The sequence below is a fragment of the Lepidochelys kempii genome, chromosome 20, assembly GCF_965140285.1.
Source record: "Lepidochelys kempii isolate rLepKem1 chromosome 20, rLepKem1.hap1, whole genome shotgun sequence".
Classification (NCBI taxonomy): Eukaryota; Metazoa; Chordata; order Testudines; family Cheloniidae; genus Lepidochelys; species Lepidochelys kempii.
The window spans coordinates 6,032,896-6,057,253 of record NC_136399.1 but is presented as its reverse complement, the minus strand read 5'-3'; the positions used below and the strand labels follow the sequence as shown (position 1 = coordinate 6,057,253).

The window sequence follows — 24,358 nt, the reverse complement described above, 5'->3', positions numbered from 1 at the left end:
ATCTTTCCAAGTCCTGTCTGCAGAGCCTGGGCTTGAGCAGACTCCAATGGAAGCCAGAGCCTTGATGTCCTGGCAAGGTCTGAGGGAAGTGTCTGCTCTTGTCTGCAGGGAGGAAGAGGCTCTTTGCCTACGGGCAGGACGGTGTCGAAGGGGAGCACGAGGTTCTCCGGCGAGATGCCAGTGCTGATCTGGAAGAGAACTTCCTGGTGGCAGAGAAGAAAGGAAGCCATGACCCCTTCAACCTGCAGCCGCTCTCCTCCTCCCTGGCCGCTGCTGTCAGTAAGTGCCCTAGGAACCCCACAAAACCTGGATCTTTCTTTGTTGCTTCCCCTCCTCACTGAAACATCAGGGCCTTGTGGCAGTGGCAGGGGACAGAGAGGTGAGCTCTTGTGGGAATCCAGGGACCGTTGTATAACCAAGGTGTAGTTGCACTCTGTGCTTTGTCTGTCCTTAATCCCATCATTCTAACAAGCCACAATAGCAGCATGGTGGGCTTGGATCAGGCACTGGCAGACCTCCTGTCTCTGCTATAACACTGCAGCAACTAATCCTGTTGGAGGCTGCCTCCACTCTTCCCTGGGACAGCCGAGGCATGTCCATTCTGCCCTGCCTGCCAGCTCCCCAACCTGCCAACTCCTTTGAAAACCTGCTTGCTGCCACTCCAACCCCCTTCCAATCCACTCAAGCCTTCACACCCCACCTGCTCCCCTCTGCTCCGATCTCCACCTTCACGCTGGGCGGGAGGGAGGGCTGAATGAAAAAGCTCTTGTCGCACCATCTGACAACAGGGTTATCTGCTCTGACTGTTCCAGGTTTGTCCTCTCTGGACTCTGTCTGCAACTCCCTGAAAGCCGCCTTCCAGGCCATCAGCCACTGCCCTCCAGGCACCCTCTACTGCCAGCTCTGCAGGCTGTTGGCACTGTGCATTGGCAGTCGGGACCCCCTCACTACTGCCTACCTGGTTTCAGAGTCCGTCTCTATCACTGTCCGCCATCAGCTGATGAGCAACGTTCACAGGAGACTGTAGTAAGAGCTGTCAGCCCTTGGCTGGCGGGTTCATACAGTAAAGGGAAACCCTTCTAGATCCACTACTTCTCTTCCTGCAAAGGCTGCCTTTATATCCTCTGTTTATGTGAGGCATAACTAGCCTGTGGAACCCACTGCCATAAGATGAGAGAGCATTAAAACTGTCCATGAGCAGGACAATGCCTCCGAAAGTGAACAGGCAAATAACTTGGTTAACACTGAACTGGAGGCAGGAAGGGAAGATGGGTTGGTGACTGATTGACCAAGCTGGGAGCCAGCTCTGCCCCACAGCTCCTGGTGCTGCCAGACCAGTGTGTGACCTTAGGCTGTTCATCCCATCTATAACGTGGAGATAATGCCTAGCTTGGGGAGGGGTGTGGGTGGCTTAATCCTCAGGAGCTCCTGAGATGGAAGCTACTGTGAGGGTGGCAACATCAAACTGGAAGAAGCACTGTCAGGACACTCGTCCTAGTTTAAACGCCCCATAGCCTCCTGCCTCACTGGAGCTAGACCAGTTGATTTCACTTCCTGGATTCCACAGCCCGGCGTTCTGCTCGCTGCTCCTGGCATCACGCTGCTATGGGGACTTGCCTGTTCCATAACCCTCGGTTCAGAACAGTCTTTCTGAACCTGCCCCCACCCATCTGCCCCCCTCCTTTCTGGGTTCTGGGGTCTCTGCTGTACTGATCCTCCCTGCACGCTGCTTCCATCTCCAGCAAAATGAAGAAAAAGTCAGTGGCCGATGTCGCTGACCAGCTGCAGGAGCTCGCCCTTCAGGGAGGGGATGCCGACTTGCAGCTCCAGCACCTCTTGCAGCTTCAGCGTTTATTTGCATTCAGCTCGGCAGGGCTGGGCCAGTGGGAGACAGAGAGCTTCAGGGAGCAGCTGCAAAAAATCCCCAGCGGTATGTGCTGCGAGGGAGGGTCCCTTTCAGCTGGCAGTAGCGGGCAGCTTTTGGCTTTGCCTCTGGGAAAGGGCATCTCGCAGCTGGATGCCTGATCTGGACCCAGCTGGGTTTGTGGTGGCTGAATGTTGCTACACCACCTGGCCATAGAGCAGCGCCTTTGCTAAATGAGTTGTCCTTGGTCCAGTTCCTAGTGGGCAGGCGTCCCTATGGCAAACAGCCATCCCAGCTGGGGGACCTTGTTTGCAACCTGAGGCCCCAAACAAGGATTGAATGGGCTTGGGGAACCAAAAATCTCCTCCTCCCCCTAGAGGGGCAGGGCTGTTGGCGTGTGGGAGGCTTGCGCCGTTCTTTGTCCATGCCACAGAAGGGCAGGGCTCTCCTGCAGGCTGCCTGCTCCCTTCCACTGGGGGGGATTCGGAATGCATCCTCTGACACCAAAGGAGGACTCTTAGCTGGGTTTGGCTCGTTGATTGACTCCCCTAACTGCTCATCCCAGGTGTAACCGTGTGCGTGCTGACCCTGGTGAGCCTTCAGCCTGGCACCCTTGGGGACACCTTGCTGCTAACACGGCTGGAGAAGGAGAGTACCCCAGTGACCATTCACATCCCAACTGTGCAGAGCAAGGTGAGGGGCAGGGTCAATGGGGCACCTGGACAGCGGCAACTCTGTGAGCTCGGGGCAGGGCTCACGGTGCTGTCTCTTGCAGGCGCCCCTGAGCTCGGTGCTTGGCGAGTTTGATGCCATCCAGAAGGAGCAGAAGGAATTCAGCAGCTGCACAGACAAGAGGGACTGGTGGCTGGGCCGGACAGAGCTGGACAGGAGGATGAAGGTAGGTGGGGACGTGGGAACATGTGCTGGCTCAGCCAAGCTGGAGGCTTGGGCTTTCTGGCTTCCCATATCTTCACCCCACTCTGCCGACAAGGACAAGAGGGGGAGCTCCCTCCTCGTGGGCCAGCCCTTGGCCTTCCCACTGCAGGGGCTAGTTCTCCAGTGCCAAGGGGCTTTAGACTCCCTCTTCTCTTCTGCAGGTCCTGACCGAGACCCTGGAGAAGGAGGTGCTGAGCTGCTGGAAGGGGGCCTTGCTGCCGGCCAGCCAGGACTCTGGTGTGGCCAAGGAGGCCTCCAGCCTGCAGGAACGTCTCAGGGGGTGTGGCTGGCAAAATTCAGATCCGGCACTGCTGAAGGTGAGAGGGGTGGTCCTGGGAGAACCAGCTGAGAAGCCCCTAGCATGACCAGGCTTTTGGCTGAGCCTGGGCAGGATTGATATGGCTGGCCTAGCTTTAGTTGATGAGCTAATGCTGTGACTGTGTGGTAGGAAGGGAGCTAGGTCCCTAGTGTGCTCTCATGGGGTAAGGAAGTCCCTTGTATACACATAGGGGAGGCTTTTCAGTTGAAGCCATTCCCCTGGGGCATGGAGGGGGATTTGCTGTACCCATCACGTTGCTGGCCCCTGCGTGGGGACACTGGCTCAGTCACTCGTCTTCCTCTTTCCTCAGCTCGTGTTGAACAGCTCTCACCTCCTCACCCCTCAAGATGTGCAGTGCCTGGCATCCGGGCTGTGCCCAGCGCAGCCAGATGCTGCCCAGGCCTTCCTGCAGGAGGCGGTGGACAAGTGGAAATCCTGCAGTGGGCAGACGAGCAGTCACCTGGTTCTTGTGCTGGACAAGGTTAGTGGTCCTCTCCCCAAAGCATGCACCTACCAGCCTCTGCCTCTGGCTCAGCGGATAACTCCTCCTTTCCTCTCTAGCACCTGCAGAAGCTGCCCTGGGAGAACATCCCCTGCCTGAGAACCCTGCCAGTGACCCGGTTACCCTCCCTGCGCTTCCTGCTCAGCTACTCCCTCACTCAGAGGGTAAGGGGAGGGGAGGGGGGCTGTTCTGGGATGGCTCTGCTGGGCCTTGGGGAAGGATTCCCAGCCCGTGTGAGAAAGCTAGGCCAGTAAGTAGCTCCCATGCTCTCAGATCAGCTGGACCCTCCCTTTTGAGGTGGGCGGGGGGAGACCCACTTCCCCCTGCATGACCCGTCAGGTCATGTCTTGAAAGGGTCAGACAAAAGTGCTGGCCCCACTCCCTGCTAGCTGGAGGGGCTCTGAGCACCCCTGGCCTGGCAAATGGGTGCAATGGGGCAGGCTCCAAGTGCTGGGTGGAATGATCACACAGGCCAGCCAGGTGCTTCCCTAGCTGTAGCATGGACACTCGGTTCACATGGCTGGACTGGGTGGTGCCCAGCACCCATAGCTCCCAGTGGGATTGTGGCTGCCCACATGGGTGCCCGCCTAGATCTCAGCCTGGGCTCTGCAGTATGCTGCACCTAAGGGAGGGAGCAACACGTCTTGTGTCCTCATTTCAGTATCGGCCAGGGTTCCTCCTCACCTGCGGGGTGAATCCCAGCAGTGCCTTCTACGTCCTCAACCCGCATGACAACCTGCCTGGGACGGAGGAGCGCTTCCGAGCCTGGTTTGAGAGGTGGGTGCATCTCCCTGCCCCCACATGCCCACTGGGGGAGGGATTCTGCACGGTTTGGCTGTAATCTGCCTCCCTCGGCAGAGATGGAGATGTGTCCCATTGAGACCTCCTGCCTGCAGCCATAGGGGGCGTGGCTGAGCAATGCCGTTGGGGTTTGCCCTTCATTGTGGGCGTGGCAGGTGTCCACACTCCGTTCTCATCCAGTGTCGTCTTACAGCGAACCCGGCTGGACGGGGGTGACAGGAGAAGTCCCAAGCCAGGAGCAGATGCAGTCGGCTCTCACGCAGCGTGATCTCTATATGTAAGTGGTGCCGGCATGAGCCAGCTACAAGCCAGCGAGACTAGTGTCTCCGAGGGTGGGTGGTGGTAGCAAGCGGGACTGACCAGGTCTCCATAGAAGATGGGCACCTTAGACTCCTGGGTTCTATTCCCCGCTCTCTCCCTGGCTTGGGGTGTGACCTTGGACAAGCTACCTCCCCTTCTCCCTGCTTGTTCCTGTACAGTGAGGATACCTGCCTTGGTAGGAGATCCCTCTCTACAGGATGCTGATACGTGCAGGTTTCAGTAACCATCAGCTTCATGGCAGGTGGCTTTTCCCTGTGTATAAAGACCCAAGCGTAACAATTCTGGAGAGACAGAGGTTTCTGCTGCTCAGGGATGGGGGTGTAACTATATTCAAGCACTGGGGAGCTGAGGGGGGAACAATGGCAGGGTATCAGATCAGTTCATGGAGGTGCAGAGCACTTGCCCTGTAAGTCAGTCTCATTGGAGGCCAAGGAGCTGAGTGGGGGAGCAGTGACCCCAAGATAGCTGCAGTCACCAAGTCCCCTGCTGTGAGCTCACCCACAAACTCTGCCTTAGCTACGCCGGGCATGGAGCCGGTGCCCGCTTCCTGGATGGACCGTCAATCCTAAAGCTGGACTGCGGTGCTGTGGCCCTGCTCTTTGGCTGCAGCAGTGCCGCCCTGGCTGTGCGCGGCAACTTGGAGGGAACTGGTATCATCCTCAAGTACATCATGGCAGGATGGTGAGTCTGCTGGGGATGAGATCTTGAGTGTGGGAAATCTGTGCTCTGGCTACTATTGACTGATTGGTCCGTGCCCCCCATCCTGCTTTAGAGGCAGGTATATGCCAGGGTTGTAGGTTTCCTTCCTGATCCCTTTAGAAGCTCTGTTTGTGCCCTGGAAGCATGAGGTCTGGTCACCCCTGGCTTAGCCCATAGAGCTTCAAATGCTAATGGCCATAAATCAATGTCTCCTCAAGTCCGAGCCACAGCACTACACTCTGCTGCAGGGAAGCCCGATGCCAACACAGGCGGAGCTCTATGGCTCTAGTACTTGTCTGATTCCAGTCCAAGATATACACACTTTTTTTCCCTCATCCAGATCTAATTAAATAGTGGGAGGGGGTTGGGGGAATTGAACCTGCCCTCCTTGTACCCAGGCGAGGCTTGATCCAGACATGGCTGGGCTGGGTTAAGGTACTGGCTATAGCCCTGTGTCTGCTGGAGGGGAGACAAGTGTCTGTCTGTTCCCTTTGCAGCCCCTTGGTGTTGGGAAACCTCTGGGACGTGACTGACCGAGACATCGACCGCTATATGGAGGCGCTCCTCCAGAGCTGGCTAAAGGCAGGGTCAGGCGCACCTCTCCTCCAGTACGTTGCCCAGTCCCGCCAGGCCCCCAAACTCAAATACCTCATCGGAGCAGCCCCCATAGCCTATGGCTTACCTGTGTCTCTGCGGTGAGGCCCCTGCCCACTGGGCTCCCAGGGGTCATGGGACTTGGATCATGAAGTGGATCCAGCACTTCATCCCTCCAGGCTCTTGTATGAAACACTTGACCTGAAAACTGCCTCCTAGCCAAACTTTTTCCTCTGGACCACAGCTTCTCTGAAAATGCGTTGCACTCAGCCGCTGGTTTCAGCCTTCTCTGTCTGACTCTCGGCAGAAGGCCCCTGGGTGGCTTCTCATAAGGACTCATGAATGGATATTTTTTAGCTTCGTTGTGGCACGTTTAAACAGCTGCAGTGACTTGCAGAGTGGCTGGTCTGGGGGAAGAATCATATACATGTAAATTGTCAAATCTCTATGAATATAACTTATTTTAATTAAAATAAATCTGAGTTTTTATATTGCAAATGGTTGCTGAATATCTGAGGCTTGTACAGCTATAATAAATCTGGTGGAGCCATGGACTTGGACCATGTGGATTTCCTGGGTCCTCGGGGTGAGAGGACAATCTACTCCCCCACGCCTAACCCAGTTACCTTCTCTGTTAGGTGCCTTTTTGGACAATGCCACTCTGACTTCTGACTGTCTGCCTCGGCTGGAGTGTGTAACTTGAACCACCCTCTAGACCAATTCTTCTGGGTAAATTGAGGCAGTGATTACTTGGAAGATTAGATGCCACTGTTGCCCCCCCATCAAAGGGCCATCTTCCTATGCCCCATATGCTGGTAGGGGGTCCGCATTGGACAAAACACCTTACAACACTTGGCTTTTGTTCCTTCAGTCGCTGCTGTTCTATCCTCCCACGGGGGGGGGGGGGGTGTCTTTTTGCCAGTGTCCGTCATCCTGAATGGGATGTGAGAGGGAGGATCTCTTAGTCTTGGGTGCAGTTTTGCTGGTAATGTGGGGAGAGCTGTTTTATGGTATTAAAAAGCCACCTTGGGCCGCAGAACTGGTTGGGGACGGGGGTTGTTTAGACAGCTATGCTGCTGTAAAACCCTCCTGGTGTAGAACCACAGAAATATATAGGGCTGGAAGGGGCTGCAAGAGGTTATGTAGCCCATTCCCCATCCCTCATGCTGAGGCAGGGTGACATATCTGATGGGTAATTGGAGGGTTTTAAGATTAGACTACACAATGATGGGGATTTCCTGAGTAAACAAGGACAAAGCCATGGGGGCCAAGCCCACAAAGGCCTCAAGTGTGTTGGGGTCCTAGATGGACACATTCCCCTCCATGTTGCTGCTTATCTGTCTCAGGTGGCTGGATGAGGCTGCTGAACCAGAAAGCAAGTTTGAGGCTTTTGTGGCATTTAACTGCAGCTTTGTTGCCCTAGATTTGCAGAGGCCCCTGCTACTTTGCTGGACCAGTGGGGCCACTGGATGATCGAGGTGCTAAAGGAGCACTCAAGGACGACAAGGCCATTGTGGAGAAACTAAATGAATTCTTTGCATCGGTCTTCACAGCCAAGGATGTGAGGGAGATTCCCCAACCTGAGACAGTCTTTTTAGGTGACAAATCTGAGGAACTGTCCCAGCTTGAGGTGTCATTAGAGGTTTTGGAACAAATAAACTGAACAGTAATAAGTCACCAGAAGCAGCTGGTATTCACCCAAGAGTTCTGAAGGAACTCAAATGTGAAATTGCAGAACTACAAACTGTAGTCTGTAACCTATCATTTAAATCCAGCTTCTGTACCAAATGACTGGAGGATAGCTAATGTGATGCCAATTTTTAAGAAGGGCTTCAGAGGTGATTCTGGCAATCACAGGTGGGTAAGCCTGACTTCAGTACTGGGGAAACTGGTTGAAACTATAGTAAAGAACAAAATTGTCAGACAGATAGATGAACATAATTTGTTGGGGAAGAGGCAATAGGGTTTTTGTAAAGGGAAATCATGCCTCCCCAATCTGCTAGAGTTCTTTGAGGGGGTCAACAAGCACGTGGATAAGGGGGATCCAGTGGATATAGTGTACTTAGATTTTCAGAAAGCCTTTGACAGGGTCCTTCACCAAAGGCTCTTAAGCAAAGTAAGCTGTCATGGGATAAGAGGGAAGGTCCTCTCATGGGTTGGTAACTGGTAAAAGACAGGAAACAAAGCGTAGGAATAAATAGTCCATTTTCATAATGGAGAGAGGTAAATAGTGGTGTCCCCCAGGCGTCTGATCTGGAGCCAGTGCTGTTCAATGTTGTCATAAATGATCTGGAAAAAGGGGTAAACAGTGAGGTGGCAAAATTTGTAGATGATACAAAACTTCTCAAAATAGTTAGTTCTCAAGCAGGCTGTGAAGAGCTACAAAAGGATGTCTCAGAACTGGGTGACTAGGCAACAATATGGCAGACGAAATTCAGTGTTGATAAATGCAAAGTAATGCACCCTGGAAAACATCATCCCAACTATACATATTAAATGATGGGGTCTAAATTAGCTTTACCACTCAAGGAAGAGATCTTGGAGTCATTGTGGATAGTTCTCTGCAAGCTTGCACAGAGTGTGCTGTGGCAGTGAAAAAGGCTAATAGAGTGTTGGGAATCATTAAGAAAGGGATAGATAAGACACAAAATATCATTGCTTCTATATAAATCCATGATATGCTCACATCTTGAATACTGTGTGAAGATGTGGTCACCCCATCTCAAAGATAGATTGGAAAAGGTTCAGAAAAGGGCAACAAATTATTAGGGGTATGGAATGGCTTCTGTATGAGGAGAGATTAAGATGGGAGGGGGGCTTTTCAGTTTGGAAAAGAGATGACTTGGGGGGATCTGATAGAGGTCTATAAAAATCATGCCTGGTGTGGAGAAAGTAACTAAGTGTTGTTATTTACTCCTTCTCAGAACACAAGAACTAGGGGGTCACCAAATGAAATTAATAGGCAGCAGATTAAAAACAAAAGGAAGTATTTCTTCACCCAACACAGTCAGGCTGTGGAACTCTGCCAGAGGATGTTGTGAAGGCTGAGTAATAGGATTCAAAAAAGAACTAGACAAATTCATGGAGGATAGGTCCACCAATGGCTATTAGCCAGGATGGGCAGGGATGGTGTCCCTAGCCTCTGTTTGCCAGAAGCTGGGACTGCATCACTTGATGATTATCTGTTCTGTTCATTCCCTCCAGGACACCTGGCATTGGCCACTATTGGAAGACAGGATAGGGGGCTAGATGGACCTTTGGTCTGACCCAGTTGGCCATTCTTATGGTCTATGTTCTTTGTCAGCCTCCCCAAAGAATATGTGCCATGCCATCTGCATGCTTCAGGCTGGAGGGTTTTTAGGAGATCTAACTTGCAGAGCTATTAACAATGGCTCGGATTTCACTCTTTGCTTGGTAGTTTGAACTGTGTCAATACACAAAGTCAAGGAGGGAGAGTAGCATGAAGCATGGCCATCAGGAGAGCTGGAAGTGGACCTAGATGCAGCTGTAGACACCTCCAGGAGCGAAGTGTTGGGGAGTTGATGGGGGAATTCTCTCCCATCCTCAGAAAACTTGGTAGGGCTGTGGGACATCTAATGCTTCATAAAGGGAAGCCATAACCTTACTTTGTTCAGAGGAGAAACTGAGTCAGGGCAGATGAAGTGACTTGGTTGATGGTTCCACAGATTGAGTGGAAACGTTGGGCCTAGAATCCAAATCTCTGAGCTCAGCGTCCTGTACCCTACCGCAACAGACCATTCTACCTTACTTGGGAACAGCCGCCACGCTACAGCGGGGCTTGGCTGTAGTTATGTCTCTAGCTGACAGTTACTTTAGTGGCCAAATGCTGCCTAATAACGATCTTCGGCACCAGCCCCCTCACTCTTCCTCTGCACATAGGATGGTCTCTACAGGGTAGGTGTGCTTCTTTCTTTTAACCTGCACCTAAGCAACCATCCTTTCACACCAGCTGTCCTTCTCGTCCGTGTGTGTATTGCTTTAGTAGGTAGTGGTATCGCATCCGAGTCTGCCTCTGTGCTTAGAGATCCCCAGCATAATGCCCCTGTTGCTGCCTCTGTGAAAAGCATCACGCTGAGGTCCTGTAAGCATCCCATGGAGCAACTTGGATGTAAAATGACCACTAGTGGAGCTGTGTAAACCCCAAGACCTGAGGCTGCCCCCTCCATCTGGTGTTCATCCAACTTGCTATCATTAATTATGGGACTGGCTTCTTCATTTGTATTGTAGTGCCTAGGAGTCCAGGCATGGAGCAGGCCCCCATTGTGCTAGGGCCTGTACAAACAATGAAAAGACCACCCCTGTCCTAAAAAGCTTACAATGCACATTTATTTTATTTCAGAGTAGCAGCCGTGTTAGTCTGCATTCGCAAAAAGAAAAGGAGTACTTGTGGCACCTTAGACTAATACTTATTTGAGCATGCTCAAATAAATCTGTTAATCTCTAAGGTGCCACAAGTACTCCATTTATTTTATTGTGGGTTTATTACACTGGTAAGGTGATGTCCTCTCTCAGAGAACATGCTGTGCTCTGTGCTAGGTTGTTCTCAAGTTTCCTTCTGTCTCCTTGGACTTCCTATGCCCTGAGTAAACTTAGAGCATTCCAATAGCCCTGACTGACTGACTCGGCTGTGCCATGGAACTTCCCCACAATAATTCCTAGAGCAGATCTTGAAGAAAAGCATCCAGTCTTGATCTGAAACCTGCCCATGAGGGAGAATCCATCACGACTCTTGATAAGTTGCTCCTATGGTTACTTACTCTGTTAAAAATTGACACCATATTTCCAATCTGAATTTGTCTGGCTTCAGCTTCCAGCCAGTGGATCATATTCTTCCTTTCTCTGGTAGACGTATGAACCCATTATTAAATCTTTATTAAGTATTTCTGTGTGTTGATGGGTATGGGGGGAGGCAGGGGGAGCAGTGTGGATTCCAGCATCGGTCTAGGATAGTCGTTCTCAAACTTATTTGATTGTGCCCCCTTTTTTGTGTCTACAGAATTTTACACACCCACCCCCGCCTCTTACCACACAAGTACGTATACCAATTTAACAAATATCAACATGCAACTCTCACTAGATATTAAAAATAGTAAGGCACTGATTCAAGCAGAGCCAACGATCCAGTGTAATAAGAGCAAAAGCACAAAACTGATTGTGGTTGTTGCTTACAATTAAATGTGCACACTGCGTCGTAGCAAAGGGATGATTGCACAGAAGGTAACGACTTTATATAATGCTCTGCAAGCTCAACAGAACTCCATCAAACTGGCCAGTGCCATCGGAGGAGCTGATATCTCTGGAGGAATCGGGTTTGGTAGTTATTCAGGGCTGTGGGTGAAATGTGTGCAGTAAGTTTTTTTGCCCCTTAAACTTCTCCATCCCCTCTGCCTCCCGAAAACACTCCGCATCCCCCACCCCCTGCAGTTTGAGTTTGTCTGGTCTAGGAGTTTAGTGCTGTTAGGACCATTCCCCGTGAATGCCATATGGAGGTTTGTGGTATAAGAACTAGACAGACACATCTCTGCTGCGGTGGGCTGGCTCTTTGTAACCTTGTAGCCCACCTAGACCTTGAAACTGAGCAAGGCCTCACTTCTGAACTCCAGGGCACAGGCTCCAATTGTGGTTGATCCCCTCAGAGCAATGGCGACCGGAAGTAGAGGTAGCCCCCCTCAGAGCAATGGCGACCGGAAGTAGGGTAGAGGCTTAGCCCTGCAGAGCAATGGCTGCCCTTAGGAAATCATAGAGACGGGGGTCCAGCGGAGGCGTCGCGCACCATAGAGTGGCGCTGTGTCCGGCCCAGAGCGCCTCCCCGCCTCGCTCATTGACTCTCCCCCAAGATGGCGCAGCAGGTGAACATCACGGAGCTGACGCTGCCGCAGCTCGAGGTGCTGAAGAACCAGCTGGACCAGGTCAGGGCCCAGCCCCGGGAGGGACCCCCCGCACCCCGTCTGAGGGGCCCCGCCCCCCCGAAAGACCCCCCCTTCTAAACCCTCCCCCAGCCCCGTCTGAGGGGCCCCGCCCCCTCCCAGAGAGACTCCCCGCCCCTCCCAGCCCCGTCTGAGGGGCCCCACCCCCCAGAGAGACCCCCCCTTCTAAACCCTCCCCCAGCCCCGTCTGAGGGGCCCCGCCCCCTCCCAGAGAGACTCCCCGCCCCTCCCAGCCCCGTCTGAGGGGCCCCGCCCCCTCCCAGAGAGACTCCCCGCCCCTCCCAGCCCCGTCTGAGGGGCCCCACCCCCCAGAGAGACCCCCCCTTCTAAACCCTCCCCCAGCCCCGTCTGAGGGGCCCCGCCCCTCCCAGCCCCGTCTGAGGGGCCCCACCCCCCAGAGAGACCCCCCCTTCTAAACCCTCCCCCAGCCCCGTCTGAGGGGCCCCGCCCCCTCCCAGAGAGACTCCCCGCCCCTCCCAGCCCCGTCTGAGGGGCCCCACCCCCCAGAGAGACCCCCCCTTCTAAACCCTCCCCCAGCCCCGTCTGAGGGGCCCCGCCCCTCCCAGCCCCGTCTGAGGGGCCCCACCCCCCAGAGAGACCCCCCCGCTCCCCGCCCCTCCCAGCCCCGTCTGAGGGGCCCCACACCCAGAGAGAGACCCCCACTGCTCCCCACCCCGTCTGAGGGGCCCCACACCCAGGGAGACCCCCCGTTCCCCGCCCCTCCCAGCCCCGTCTGAGGGGCCCCACCCCCCAGAGAGACCCCCCCTTCTAAACCCTCCCCCAGCCCCGTCTGAGGGGCCCCGCCCCTCCCAGCCCCGTCTGAGGGGCCCCACACCCAGAGAGACCCCCCCGCTCCCCGCCCCTCCCAGCCCCGTCTGAGGGGCCCCACACCCAGAGAGAGACCCCCACTGCTCCCCACCCCGTCTGAGGGGCCCCACACCCAGGGAGACCCCCCGCTCCCCGCCCCTCCCAGCCCCGTCTGAGGGGCCCCACACCCAGAGAGAGACCCCCACTGCTCCCCACCCCGTCTGAGGGGCCCCACACCCAGGGAGACCCCCCGCTCCCCGCCCCTCCCAGCCCCGTCTGAGGGGCCCCATCCTCAGAGAGAGACCCCCACCGCAACCCTCCCGCAGCCCTATCTGAGGGGCCCCGCCCAGCGAGACCCTCCCAGCCCTGTCTGAGTGGCCCCGCCCCCCCAGAGAGAGACCCCCTGCTCCCCGCCCCTCCCACCGTCGTCTGAGTGGCCCTGCCCCCCCAGAGAGAGACCCCCACCGCAACCCGCCCGCGAGAGACCCCCCCCCTCCCTGCCCCTCCCAGCCCCGTCTGAGAGGCCCCACCCCCAGCGAGAGACACCCCCCCGCTCCCTGCCCCTCCCAGCCCCGTCTGAGGGGTTGAAACCCCCCCCCGTTCCCCACCCCTCCTAGCCCCGTCTGAGGGGCCCTGCCCCCAGCGAGACCCCCCCGCTCCCTGCCCCTCCCAGCCCCGTCTGAGGGACCCCGCCCCCCCAGAGAGAGACTCCCCGCCCCTCCCAGCCCCACCTGAGGGGCCCCGCCCCAACAGAGAGAGACCCCCCCCGCAATTCACCCCTGCCAACCCTGTCTGAGGGGCCCCACCCCCCCAGAGAGAGACCCCCCCGCAACCCGCCCCCAGCCCCGTCTGAGGGGGCTCCGCCCGCCAGAGAGATCCCCCCCGCAACTCGCTCCTCCCAGCCCCATCTGAGGGGTCCCGCCCCCTCCTAAACCCTCCTCCAGCCCCATATGAGAGGCCCCGCCCCCCAACGAACCCCCCCGCTATCTTCCGTCAGCGAGACCCCCTGCAGCCCTGTCTGAAGGACACCCCCCCCCAGAAAACCCTCTCCTAAACCCTCCTCCAGCCCCATTGGAGGGGCCCATCCCCCCAGCGAGACCCCGAGCCTGGGGAGCCCCATCCCGTCCCTCTGTTCTCCTGCCCCGATAGTGATGCTGGGTTCTGCCCCCCCGGGTGCTGGGCTTTGCTCTTCCCCCTAGGAAGTGGAGTTCCTCTCCTCCTCCATCGCCCAGCTCAAGGTGGTGCAGACCAAGTATGTGGAAGCCAAGGACTGTCTGAATGTGCTCAACAAAAGCAACGAAGGTCAGTGCAGACCCGCCCTGCGCCCTTGGGACCCCCGTTTCCCCCAGGCCCATCTGGGGATGGTGCAGTCGCAGAGGGCACCCCTTGGCGTTTGCACGCAATTGTTAAGCTCCCCGCACTGCTGCTGTAGAGCCCCGTGTCCTCCAGCTTTGTGCATGTGTCTTGGCTCTAGGCCCCCTGGAATGACCTCCCTCTTCCCATGGACCAGGTCCTGAGGGGAGGGAGTTTTCATTAGTGGTTAGAGCAAACACCTGGGAGCCAGGACTCCTTGATCCTGATCCTGGCTGTGCTACTGACTTGCTGCGTGGCCTTGGGCAGGCCACAGCCCTGGTTGGTGCCTCAGTTGCCTTACAGGGCGCATGTGTGTAATTAATTAAAGAGCTGTGAGATCTGGATGAAAGATGCTATGGAGGGGCCAGGCGTTGCTATTAACTTGCCCCAAACAGTGCAAAGCCTCTGAATACTGATGAGCACCCATAGTCGTGGCTGTCCCCGCACTCTCGCGCTGCTTTTTGAAGGCCCTCCCCCTCCTTCCCCCCCCGTACTGTGCAGTAGGGGGTAGTGTCTGGGTAATAACAGGCATTTGTTTCTGTCTCCAGGGAAGGAGCTGCTAGTCCCGCTAACCAGCTCTGTATCCTTTACCCACCACCTCAAAGATGCTGCCGACATTGTGCTCTGGCTCCTTGCTACCCTGGCGTTTTGATTCTCATCCCAACGGGGAACTTAACCCTTTGGGCCCCAACATGCAGCCTGCTCTGGCTTTGATGCAGCTGGCAGCTAGCAGGCTAGCATTGAACATTTCCAGGCAGGGGACTGAAGGCTGTGAACAGTCACAGGGACCCTTTTCCCTTTACGACACTAGTCTAAATCCTGCCTGGATTGACAGCGACCGAAGCTGCTCCCGCTGGACAGCTGTTCCAGTGACCTCTATGAAATGATCTGTGCTGTTCCATATGGCCTGCCATTCCCATCCCAAACCCACACCCCAGCTGGCCCATTAGCCCCCTCCTTGCCAGAGGGGCCAAGAACCAAGGAGGCTGGTAGAGCATGAGCTCCCCTCTAACTCTGTGGCAGGGCTGAGGCTTGTTGGCCAAGATGCACTGGGGGCGCTTGCCCTGCAGCTGCTTGGTTTGTGCCTGCTCTGGGAACGAACAGGGGCTTCTAGTTCCATGCTCAGTTCCTGCTGCCTCCTCTGCCTGCTGATTTTTCCAGCGATACTGGGACACTGCAGTGTCTCTCTGCAACCTCCTCCCATTAATCCCAGCTTGGGTTTCTCCTCTGCCCAAGCGTCACAAAGCGACCTTGGGACTGAGCTGATCTTTTGATAATGTTGAAATCAGTTCTAGTCGTTCCCATGGGGACTGCACCGTTCATATCTAGCAACATGGTCCAGTGGTTAGGGCACTGGCCTGCGACCTGGGTTCTATTCCCAGCTGTAGCACTGACCTGCTGTGTGACCGTGGGTGAGTCACTTCCTTTCTCTGCACCTGTTTCCCATCCCACCTTCTCTGTCTTGTCTGTTTGGACTATGAGCTCTCCAGGACAGAGACACACACTCTCTCTCTCTATTTGTGCAGCGGGGCCCTGAGTTTGGTCAAGCCTTCAACCTGCCACCACAATATAATCTAGTAAAACACTGTTTTATTAAACTGAATCTCTGGGCAAATTGCATTCACATCTGCCCGTGCTCAAAGGAGTTCTGTTGCTTTATACCAGCTCAGGAGCAGGTGTGGAGCTAAGATGCTTTTTCTCAGGACCTGTCACCGTAACCTTGTTGCTCTCATGGTTTCCCTGCTGGTTCTGTTTTCCCTTGACCTCCCTGGCAGATGTACGTCCCCGGGAAGCTCTCCGACGTTGGCCACGTGCTGGTAGACGTGGGGACAGGCTACTACGTAGAAAAGGTAGGAGGCACTCGTAAGCCAACCCACCGTGACAGCGTTATTAGACTTGGTGTGTTCCAGGGAGTGGCAGGATGTGCTTTACCTGCACATAAAAGTGTTAGACTCAGAGCCGTCTCTCTGTATGAAATGCACTCACACCTTGAGCACAGAATTCTTGCTGTACACCCTGCAAGCTCTGCCCTGGGACTGGAGGGATGTGTCTGACAGCAGGCTAGGTAAATGGCCAGTGAGGTTAGTGCACTGGAATTCTCTGCTAGGGGATTAGGTTGCATTCCCTTAGCCAGACCTCCTTGTCTACGCTGCAGTTGGGTCTTGCAAGCTAAGGAGGTGGGTTCTTCAATGAGAAACCTTCAAAACCCAAGCAGGTACCGCAGGCAGTGGTGGTGCACTCTTCCCTGGGTGCTGCCATCTGTCAGGGCAGATGTAAAATCAACCTGCTGACCATTAACACTCGTGCAACCCTTTCCCTAAGTGTCAGGGGTTTATCCGTGGCCAAAGATGCATGGTTACGTGCTGTCACCTCTTGCTGCTTCAGTCAGAGACGACGCCATCAATTTCTATCTTGTTTTGTGGTGTTGTGATGCCCTATTGGACAGCTGTCATGTTCCACCCCCGAGGTGGCTGCATTTCAGTAGCAGATGAAGTGATATATAGGTACACCTACAACTAAGGCATGCTGTGAGGCTTCATGACGTAGTGTTTTGAGGGTCTCTGATGAAAGGTGCTGTAGAAAGGCTAAGCATGTTACTGCCTGAGCAGCCAAATCTTGGAGTGATTCAAGTGTTTACCCTCTGTCCTGTGCATTGTCACTGCACTTCAGGCAGGGGGTGAACCCCTTCCCAGGTGCCCACCTCTCCTTGGGGTGGACATATCAGGCCACCTTTCCTCTTGCAGACAGCAGACAATGCCCGAGATTTCTTCAAGAGGAAGATAGACTTTCTGACCAAACAGATGGAGAAAATTCAGCCAGCACTGCAGGAAAAACATGCCATGAAACAAGGTATAGACATGTTGTTTTTTTCAGGCAGGCCTGGCTCTGGGGCGTTGCCCATTGCTGGCACCCACCTATTCTTAACAGCTAGAACGGCCCCTGGCCAACTCCCTTCACTGTGTGCGTGTTCTCTCCCTTGCAGCTGTGATGGAAATGATGAGCCAGAAGATCCAGCAGCTAACAGCCATGGGGGCTTCACAGGCTGCAGCAACCAAGGCATAGCCTTTGGCATCGGTTCCTTGGGCCCCGCATGCTGCGCCTTGACTGTGGCATTTTGTTCTCTTACGAGCAGAGTCTTAAAACCACCAACGAAGCAGCTGGGGCCGAAATCATCATGGCGCCATCGGGAGGCATCTGCTCTTTGTGCTGGTGGCTGTGTCTTAAGTGCAAACCTGGTGGAAGCTCTTCCCCTTTTGTATGTGGCAGGTGATATCAATGTGCGAGATAAATTAAAGCATTGCGGAACAGTACTCGGCTGCCTCTGGTGAGAGATACGAGGGGTGGGGCTATGAAGACTTCCAGCTGTCTGTGTGGCCCCTTTAAATCCAGTGGAAGTTATTGCCAGCTGATGTGTGAGGTGGATCTGTCTCTCTGAAGCTTCTGTCCATCATCCTAGCATCTGAGCTCCTATGGGCTCTGGCCGCAGAAGGGGAGGAGGCGCAGGGGATGCAGCGGGGTGTTGCTTCTTCAGGGAGAACAAGTCTCTAATGGGCAGGCCTGTGCTGGAGCACTGCAGGGAAACAAGGTGGTTCCCATATGAGATGCAATAGGACAGCAGCCAGCTGGTGTGGAGATTCCCTTATGGCATCTGGTGAGCACCCCAGACACAAGGCAAGTCACTGGCACATACCAGCACCCCTACCCACTGGCTGGATTTCAAGCTGTGGGTGTGTTTCTTGTCAGATACATGTTCCTTCTGGTCCCACCCAGGGCTCCCACTCCCCAGCCTCCTCTCCAACCACTCAGCGCTACAAGCAGGAACCCAGTTTCCTGCTAGGATGAGGAAGAAGGGCTCTGAGGAGCAGCGGCCGTTGCCCACTGTCCCTGTTTACCATTCTGAGAGGCAGCGGGGGCCAGGCCATGATGTGATGGGTTTTTGATGGGCTGCATGTGATGTGGTTGGGGGAGGGGTAATACTGGCCAGGCTTCAAGCTGCATGTAGATCTTGAGCAGAGGGTTGCCATAGAGATTAAGCCTAAACTGGAAGCAGGCATCTGGTCAGCATCTTATGCCACTGGCTCTTCCCCTACAGCTGCTCAGAGGCGGGGGAGTTCCCTCCCTCTTTGTCCCTGGCTGCTGAGAGAGGCAGGAAGGGAGATTGGTTCACTTCTGTTGCCCCTAGATGCAGGCCTTAGAGTTAAGATTTTTAAAGCTCCCCAGAGGATTCAGGCACCTGGATTCCCTTGATGGGGTGTCTAAATCCCTTAGGTAACTAACACTCTCAGCTTCCATTTGTGCACAGCTCCTCTCTCCCTCAGTTCAAGGGAATTCACACGGACCACCTTCACAACTTAAAATAATGCACCTCGCTCTAGCTCAAAGCCACCTGCTGCAAGGAATGGAGAAAGGCAGTGAACAGAGCTAGAGGGGCCAATTGTATAGCCAGCACCTCTATTTAGCATCTACACAGCAGGACAGAGACACCAACTGATGGTTCCTGCTGAGTTTCGTTCCCAAAATAAACAAGCCCTTGTAGCTGAGCTGCAGAAGATTTTACTTTCACGAAGCTGCCATGGGTTTCTATTCCCTTTGGCGGAAGCAGCCTGTCTGAAACTCCTGCAGAAGTTAGGGGCTACTGGCCTCCTGAAAATCAGGCCCTGAGGTCTTAACCCCATACAGCAAGATCCAGCTCATGCCAAGTCACCAAGAGGGAAAAAATGCCCTGTCCTCCTCTGCCAATCATGCCCTAGAAGTCTAGGAGTTGGAGAGAAGTGACTTGCAGTTTGGGATCAAGATCCTGGGGCCTGCGTTTTACCAGGTGCTTTGAGGAGGGGGGTGATCGTAAGTTGGACACTAATCACTTGTGAAACCCTCAGGCAAAGGGTGGTCCTGCAGCACTGCAGGGGGCAAGGCAAAGCCCCCACCCCCAAAGGGAAACAGCTTTTCCTATCACCTATACACACTGCGAGCAGCCCCTGTTTACACCAGCCAATACAACTGACTGCACTGAGCCAGGCCTTACTGCTGCATGGTGCCCTGGAGCAGCCCCTGGGAGTCCCCTGAGGGATCCCGCCTGGCACTAGGTCACTGAGGAGGCTTTCCCAGGCCAGAGGGAACACAGACAGACTGGGGGTTTGGTTCTGAGCTTCTGTTCTGCTTCGCTCTTTCACTTCCATTGCCGCTTCCTTCTTTCAGTCTCCAACGGGACCACACCCTCAGAAGGGCAAGTCCTGTCCCCTGCTAGCCCACTGGGGCATGTCCACCAGGCAGAAAGCTGGCAGCTGGGAGGGAGGGTGGATGAGAGACGCTAAGGATCTTAGAAGGGATAAAGAACCTTTAATTAATTCAAGCGATTTCCCCCACCCCCATTATCAGTATTAGCACAATACCTGGGGCCCCCCACTCAGAGCAGGACCCCAAATACGGAACCAAGGTACCATTTCCTTCCCAACGAGCCTGACCCATACAGAATCTACACCCTCGAAACAGCAGAATTTTATTCTACACTGCACCTCCTCCTCCACAATCCATCCTTTAATGTCACCCCCCAGGAGAGGACGCCCTCCCCTGTCCCAAGACGCTGGCTTCCCTAGGATGTGCGCTGCCTTGAGTATTATGGCTTCTACCTTAAACATCCCCTCCCCCCCCAACCCTGGTCCCTGCCCCCCACCTTATGTACATCTGTAAGCTCTGTCCCCTGTGAGTTTTTTGAGGTCTGCTTTCCAAGGCTTTGACCACAATGTTGATACCATGGACGGCCACACGCGACCCGCCCCGATCTAGTGGATGGCCACGTGACGCCGTAGACAGCCATGTGACTCGCCAACGCTAAGTGCTCGCTGAGATCATGGAAGGTCAAATGACAGGCCACAGGCATGCTCAGCAACATCATGGATAGCACAGGCATGCTCAACGTGTTGATATGGTAGAGGGCCCTGCTCAGCACACGTCAATACCGTGGACACCCACGTTTGGCGACGCTGTGGCTGGTCACGTGACGGGCATGGCCATGCTTCACAGGCATCAACGCTGTAGCCAGCCACGTGCCGAACCACACTGAGCGCATCTTGATGCCGCACACGGTCACGTGACGGGCACGGCCCCCCTCCACGCCCGTCGTTCAGCGGACGAAAAGGGGCTTGTGGACCCTCTTGTGCCGGTTGAGCGTGGCGCTCTTGGCAAAACTCTCCCCGCACTCCACGCAGATGAAGGGCTCGTGCCCGTGGGCTTCAGCCCGGTGGCGCTCCAGCTCGGCGCTCTCGCGGAAGGCCTGGCCGCACTCGGGGCAGGGCTGGCTCTGGCGGGCAGCGTGGAGCCGCTGGTGCTTGAGGAGATTGGTGCTCTGGGTGAAGCCGCGGCCACACTCGGTGCAGCGGTGGGGACGGGCGCCCGAGTGGGTGCGCTGGTGCTTGATGAGGTTCTTGCTCTGGGTGAAGCTCTTGCCGCACTCCCCGCATTGGTAGGGCTTCTCGCCGGTGTGGATGCGCTGGTGCTGGATGAGGTTGGAGCTCCAGCTGAAGCTCTTGCCGCAGTCGCCGCAGCGGTAGGGCTTCTCGCCGGTGTGGGTACGCCGGTGCTGCACCAGGTGCGAGTTCTGGCTGAAGCTTTTGCCGCACTCGCTGCAGGTGCTGGGCCGCTCGCCGGTGTGAGTCCGCTGGTGCCGCAGCAGCTTCGACCAGTGGCTGAAGCTCTTGCCGCACTCGTTACAGATGAAGGGCCGTTGCCGGCTGGTGGCACCACGGTGCCGCACCACCATCCCCCCCTCTTCCTCCTGCCCGCCAGCCAACTCCACCAACTCGCCGCCATAGGCAGGGGGCGGCCCTGCCGGGCTCTCCGGCCCCCGGGCTTTGGCGCTGCCCCCGTCAGCTCTCTGGGGAGCCTTCTTCTTGGGCTTCTTGGCCAGCGGGCTGTGGGGGATGACGGTTTGGATGATCTCGTGCTGAAGCTCCTCCTCGCTCTCGCTCACGATGCCGTCGTCAGCTGGAAAGCAAAGGGGAGCCGGGGTCGGCACAAACGCACAGCCCTGGGGCTCTGTCTGGAAGCCAGGGCTGAGCACTGCAGGGCCGCCCAAGGGATCGGAGGTCCTGTTGCCATTAAAATTCACAGCAACCAGGTATTTGGATTCTCCAGGCAGCTTCGAAAGTCTCCCCCATAGTCCTCAAGGTGGGAGAGACGGCAGAGGCCAGTTCTCATTTCAAACCCCACCCCTCCCAGCAGAGGCCCCAAGCTTCCCCTCAGCTTGGCTGGGGTGACAAGAGTGACCCACAGAACCCATGAGAACTGGATGGGGAAGCCTTTGGCTGGAAGTGCGGGGGGGAGGGGGGCGGTGTATTTACAGCCCAGGACCCATAAGACATGGGAACCTCCCCTTTTCCCCACCCACCCTGTCCCGGGACACCATATGGAAGAGAATGGGCATGGGGTGGGGAGGGGGGAGAGAAGCCCAGCTGCCTTGCACCCTGAAAACAACCCCTTCCTAGCAAACCCTGCAAAACTGGAGCACACAGGGACCCCCTCCTTAGCAGAACCCCCAACTCAAAGCTGGTGGGATGGGACACTCGTCAGAGAGAGAGGTCTCCACAAAGCAACACCAAGCTTTGCCCCATGCAGGGAGGACAGGCGGAGGAAAGATCCCAGGGACCAGTGGGGGAGGGATGGAACTAGGTCACCCTTTTGATGCTAGCAATTTAATGGAGGAATTAAAGCCACCCAAGGGGCACAGGGAGTTCACCCTGAAGGCTCCTCAAGGCACCAGCCTGCCGAGGACCCTGCACTCAGTAACCCCCAGGCACCCTCTTCCCTTCAAATCAAAGCCACTTGGCAAGTGAAACAGCAAGTTGCGCCGAGGGGAGGGGGCCTCTCAGGAGTCTCATGGAATTGGCAGGGAGCCATGAGTGACACCTGCATCCATGTGGGAAGGATGGCCCGGTGGTCAGGCCACTAGCCTAGGACTTGGCAGACCCAGGGGGTTCGAGTCCTTGCTCTGCCACAGACTTCCTGTGTGACCCTGAGCTAATCTCTTAGCCTCAGTTCCCCCTCTGGATAATGAGGACACCCAGCCCTGCCTCAGAGAGATGCGTGAGGATAACTCCATTGACAACTGGGAGGTGCTTAGATACAATGTGAATGGGGCCAGACAGGTATCATACACTGCGCAAGGAGCGCTAGGCTAGGACAGATGGAACAAAGAGTCCCCTCCATCCCCTGGGTCTCAGCTCCCTCCACCCACACTTCACCAAATCGGTGGCTCCTGGACTGGCTTCGCGTCCATCCTCACCTATGTAGACTCGTCGAACAATATCGGGGTCGTCAGAGTCATGGAGCTCCACCACGCACGGCTCTTCTTGCTCCATTGGGGGTGGGAAAGGAGACGTGAGGAGTCAGGAATCTTGCTAACGGGAGAGAGAACAGAACACAGGCCATTAACTCTCTGCCCCACAGCAGCGTCACCACTGCTCACACCCTACAGAGCCCGTTCCCCACGCGTGCAGCCATTGAATCGGACATGAGATGGAGCTCAGCAGTAAGCCCAAGAGGGATCACTGTGATCTCACAGCCTGATCTCCTGCAGAGCACAGGCCAGAGAAACTCAGCTAGCGAGTCCTGCCCTGAGCCCAACGGGTGAGTTAGAGGCATCAGATTGCTGTGAATGAGGCGAGTGCCGACCAGCTGAAGCACTTCTTAGCCGTCAGGTGCCTGAATTTCCTAGAAAAATCTGGCCCTAAGTGACTTTGCCCAAGGTCAGTGGCAGAGCAGGGAATTGAACCCAGATCTCCAGGCTGCTGCCCTGACCACTAGGCCATCCCTCCTTCCTTTGAAGGGCTTTGATTGCATCCCAGTGCAAATCTAGCTCTTCCAGGAGCTTCTCCTGAGATCTCAGGTTAACGCTTCACAGAACTGCTTCAGCGGGAAGGCGAGGAAACATCTGACCCGTCGGTAAGGAGCCCGGGCAAAGCGTATTACATGGGCTAGTGAGACACAGACTAGCTAACCCCGCCGTGGGCTAGCTCAGCTCCCGTTTCGGCACCATTATTTTCAGAGCTCAGGAACACTCTTGGAAAACCCAACCTCGCTTTCGGGTGTTGAGCCCCTGAAAACCCAGCCCCATGTGTCTAGTTCCCAGTGTTGCACCATCCCTGTTCTGAGCAACAGGCATTGCCAGCCACAGGTATAGAGCGCCACCGCCCAGGTAATCTAGGTGCCAAGGCTGCGATTGCTCCCCAGAGCTGCCTGGGGAATTCAGTCACCCCAACTCCCGTTGGTTTTAGCCCAACCTGACACTCCCATGCCAGGGTTCCTCTAACAGGCATGTGCTGTAAAGGGACAGTGGGACATCTCTGCACCGTTACCTGCACTCCGAGAGGCGTGGGTCAGGGTTTCCAATGCAGGCGGCGCCGTGGCAATTCAAAGGCTATTTTCCCACCTTGCCCCCCTCTCTCTGCACTGTGTTGCTGTGGCTGGATGCACTTGAAGACCTAATGGAGAAAGCAAAGCAAGTAAGAACCCTTATCATTACCTGGTCATCAGCAGTACAGCAGCTTATATCCTTCTCACACCGCTCTGGGGTTGTGGGGGGCATGAGTCTCATTGCAACTGGGGCACAGGGAGATAGAATACTTAGCTCTTAAATAGCTCAATGGGCTTGGCAAATGAGGTCACACAGTCCTTGGCCCCATTTTACAGATGGGGAAACTGAGGCATGGAGCAGCTAAGTGACTGGTCCGAGGAGTCAGGCAGGAAGTCTGTGGCAGAGCAAGGAACTGAACCCAGGTCTCTGGAGATCCAGGCTAGTGCGCTAGTCCCCCTTCCTCTCCTAGTCATCTACACGAGGGTGAGTCAGGAGGGACTGCACTGAAGTCTCTAGACCAGGGGTAGGCAATCTATAGCACGTGAGCTGGTTTTCAGCGGCACTCACTGCCCGGGTCCTGGCCACCAGTCTGGGGGGCTCTGCATTTTAATTTAACTTTAAATAAAGCTTCTTAAAAAACCTCATTTACTTTACGTACAACAATAGTTTAGTTACATATTATAGACTTACAGAAAGAGACCATTGAGAAATGTTCAAGTGTATGACTGGCACGCGACACCTTAAATTAGAGTGAATAAATGAAGACTCGGCCTGCCGCTCCTGAAAGGTTGCCGACCCCTGCTCTAGAGAGACAGCCGCAGAAAACTGGGGAGGGGGGAGAATCCAGCCCAGAGTTTTCACTCCC

At 55.4% G+C, this 24,358-nt stretch overlaps 3 protein-coding genes across 3 annotated transcripts in view; 2 read left to right on the top strand and 1 right to left on the bottom strand.

The window, feature by feature from the left end:
• LOC144929619 (molybdate-anion transporter-like) overlaps positions 1 to 6,592 on the top strand; it is a 42,839-nt gene extending 36,247 nt beyond the window's left edge. Inside the window, exons 20-31 of the mRNA XM_078849723.1 lie at positions 109 to 279; positions 813 to 1,026; positions 1,743 to 1,930; positions 2,430 to 2,557; positions 2,640 to 2,762; positions 2,962 to 3,117; positions 3,430 to 3,600; positions 3,681 to 3,785; positions 4,283 to 4,398; positions 4,616 to 4,699; positions 5,260 to 5,424; positions 5,940 to 6,592. Coding sequence (XP_078705849.1) covers positions 109 to 279; positions 813 to 1,026; positions 1,743 to 1,930; positions 2,430 to 2,557; positions 2,640 to 2,762; positions 2,962 to 3,117; positions 3,430 to 3,600; positions 3,681 to 3,785; positions 4,283 to 4,398; positions 4,616 to 4,699; positions 5,260 to 5,424; positions 5,940 to 6,141 — 1,823 coding nt within the window. The 3' untranslated portion in view covers positions 6,142 to 6,592. The remainder of the gene's footprint in view (positions 1 to 108; positions 280 to 812; positions 1,027 to 1,742; positions 1,931 to 2,429; positions 2,558 to 2,639; positions 2,763 to 2,961; positions 3,118 to 3,429; positions 3,601 to 3,680; positions 3,786 to 4,282; positions 4,399 to 4,615; positions 4,700 to 5,259; positions 5,425 to 5,939) is intronic.
• Positions 6,593 to 11,817: 5,225 nt separating this feature from the next.
• Positions 11,818 to 17,455, top strand: PFDN5 (prefoldin subunit 5). Its single transcript, XM_078849646.1, has 6 exons — positions 11,818 to 11,966; positions 13,991 to 14,093; positions 14,693 to 14,724; positions 15,920 to 15,994; positions 16,889 to 16,994; positions 17,128 to 17,455. The coding sequence occupies exons 1-6, from the start codon at positions 11,895 to 11,897 to the stop codon at positions 17,205 to 17,207; spliced, it is 468 nt and encodes a 155-aa protein (XP_078705772.1). The 5' UTR covers positions 11,818 to 11,894; the 3' UTR covers positions 17,208 to 17,455.
• Positions 15,715 to 24,358, bottom strand: part of LOC144929611 (uncharacterized) — a 44,899-nt gene continuing 36,255 nt past the window's right edge. The window contains exons 7-8 of the mRNA XM_078849695.1: positions 22,423 to 22,513; positions 15,715 to 21,125 (exon numbers count right to left, since the gene is read on the bottom strand). Coding sequence (XP_078705821.1) covers positions 20,266 to 21,125; positions 22,423 to 22,513 — 951 coding nt within the window. The 3' untranslated portion in view covers positions 15,715 to 20,265. The remainder of the gene's footprint in view (positions 21,126 to 22,422; positions 22,514 to 24,358) is intronic.

Excerpts from the sequence above, each read along its gene's own strand:
- PFDN5 (XM_078849646.1), top strand. The coding sequence starts at position 11,895 with ATGGCGCAGCAGGTGAACATCACGGAGCTGACGCTGCCGCAGCTCGAG. Across the intron at positions 14,725-15,919 it reads TAGTCCCGCTAACCAGCTCT|ATGTACGTCCCCGGGAAGCT; the intron begins GTATCCTTTACC and ends CCTCCCTGGCAG. Across the intron at positions 16,995-17,127 it reads AAAACATGCCATGAAACAAG|CTGTGATGGAAATGATGAGC; the intron begins GTATAGACATGT and ends TCTCCCTTGCAG.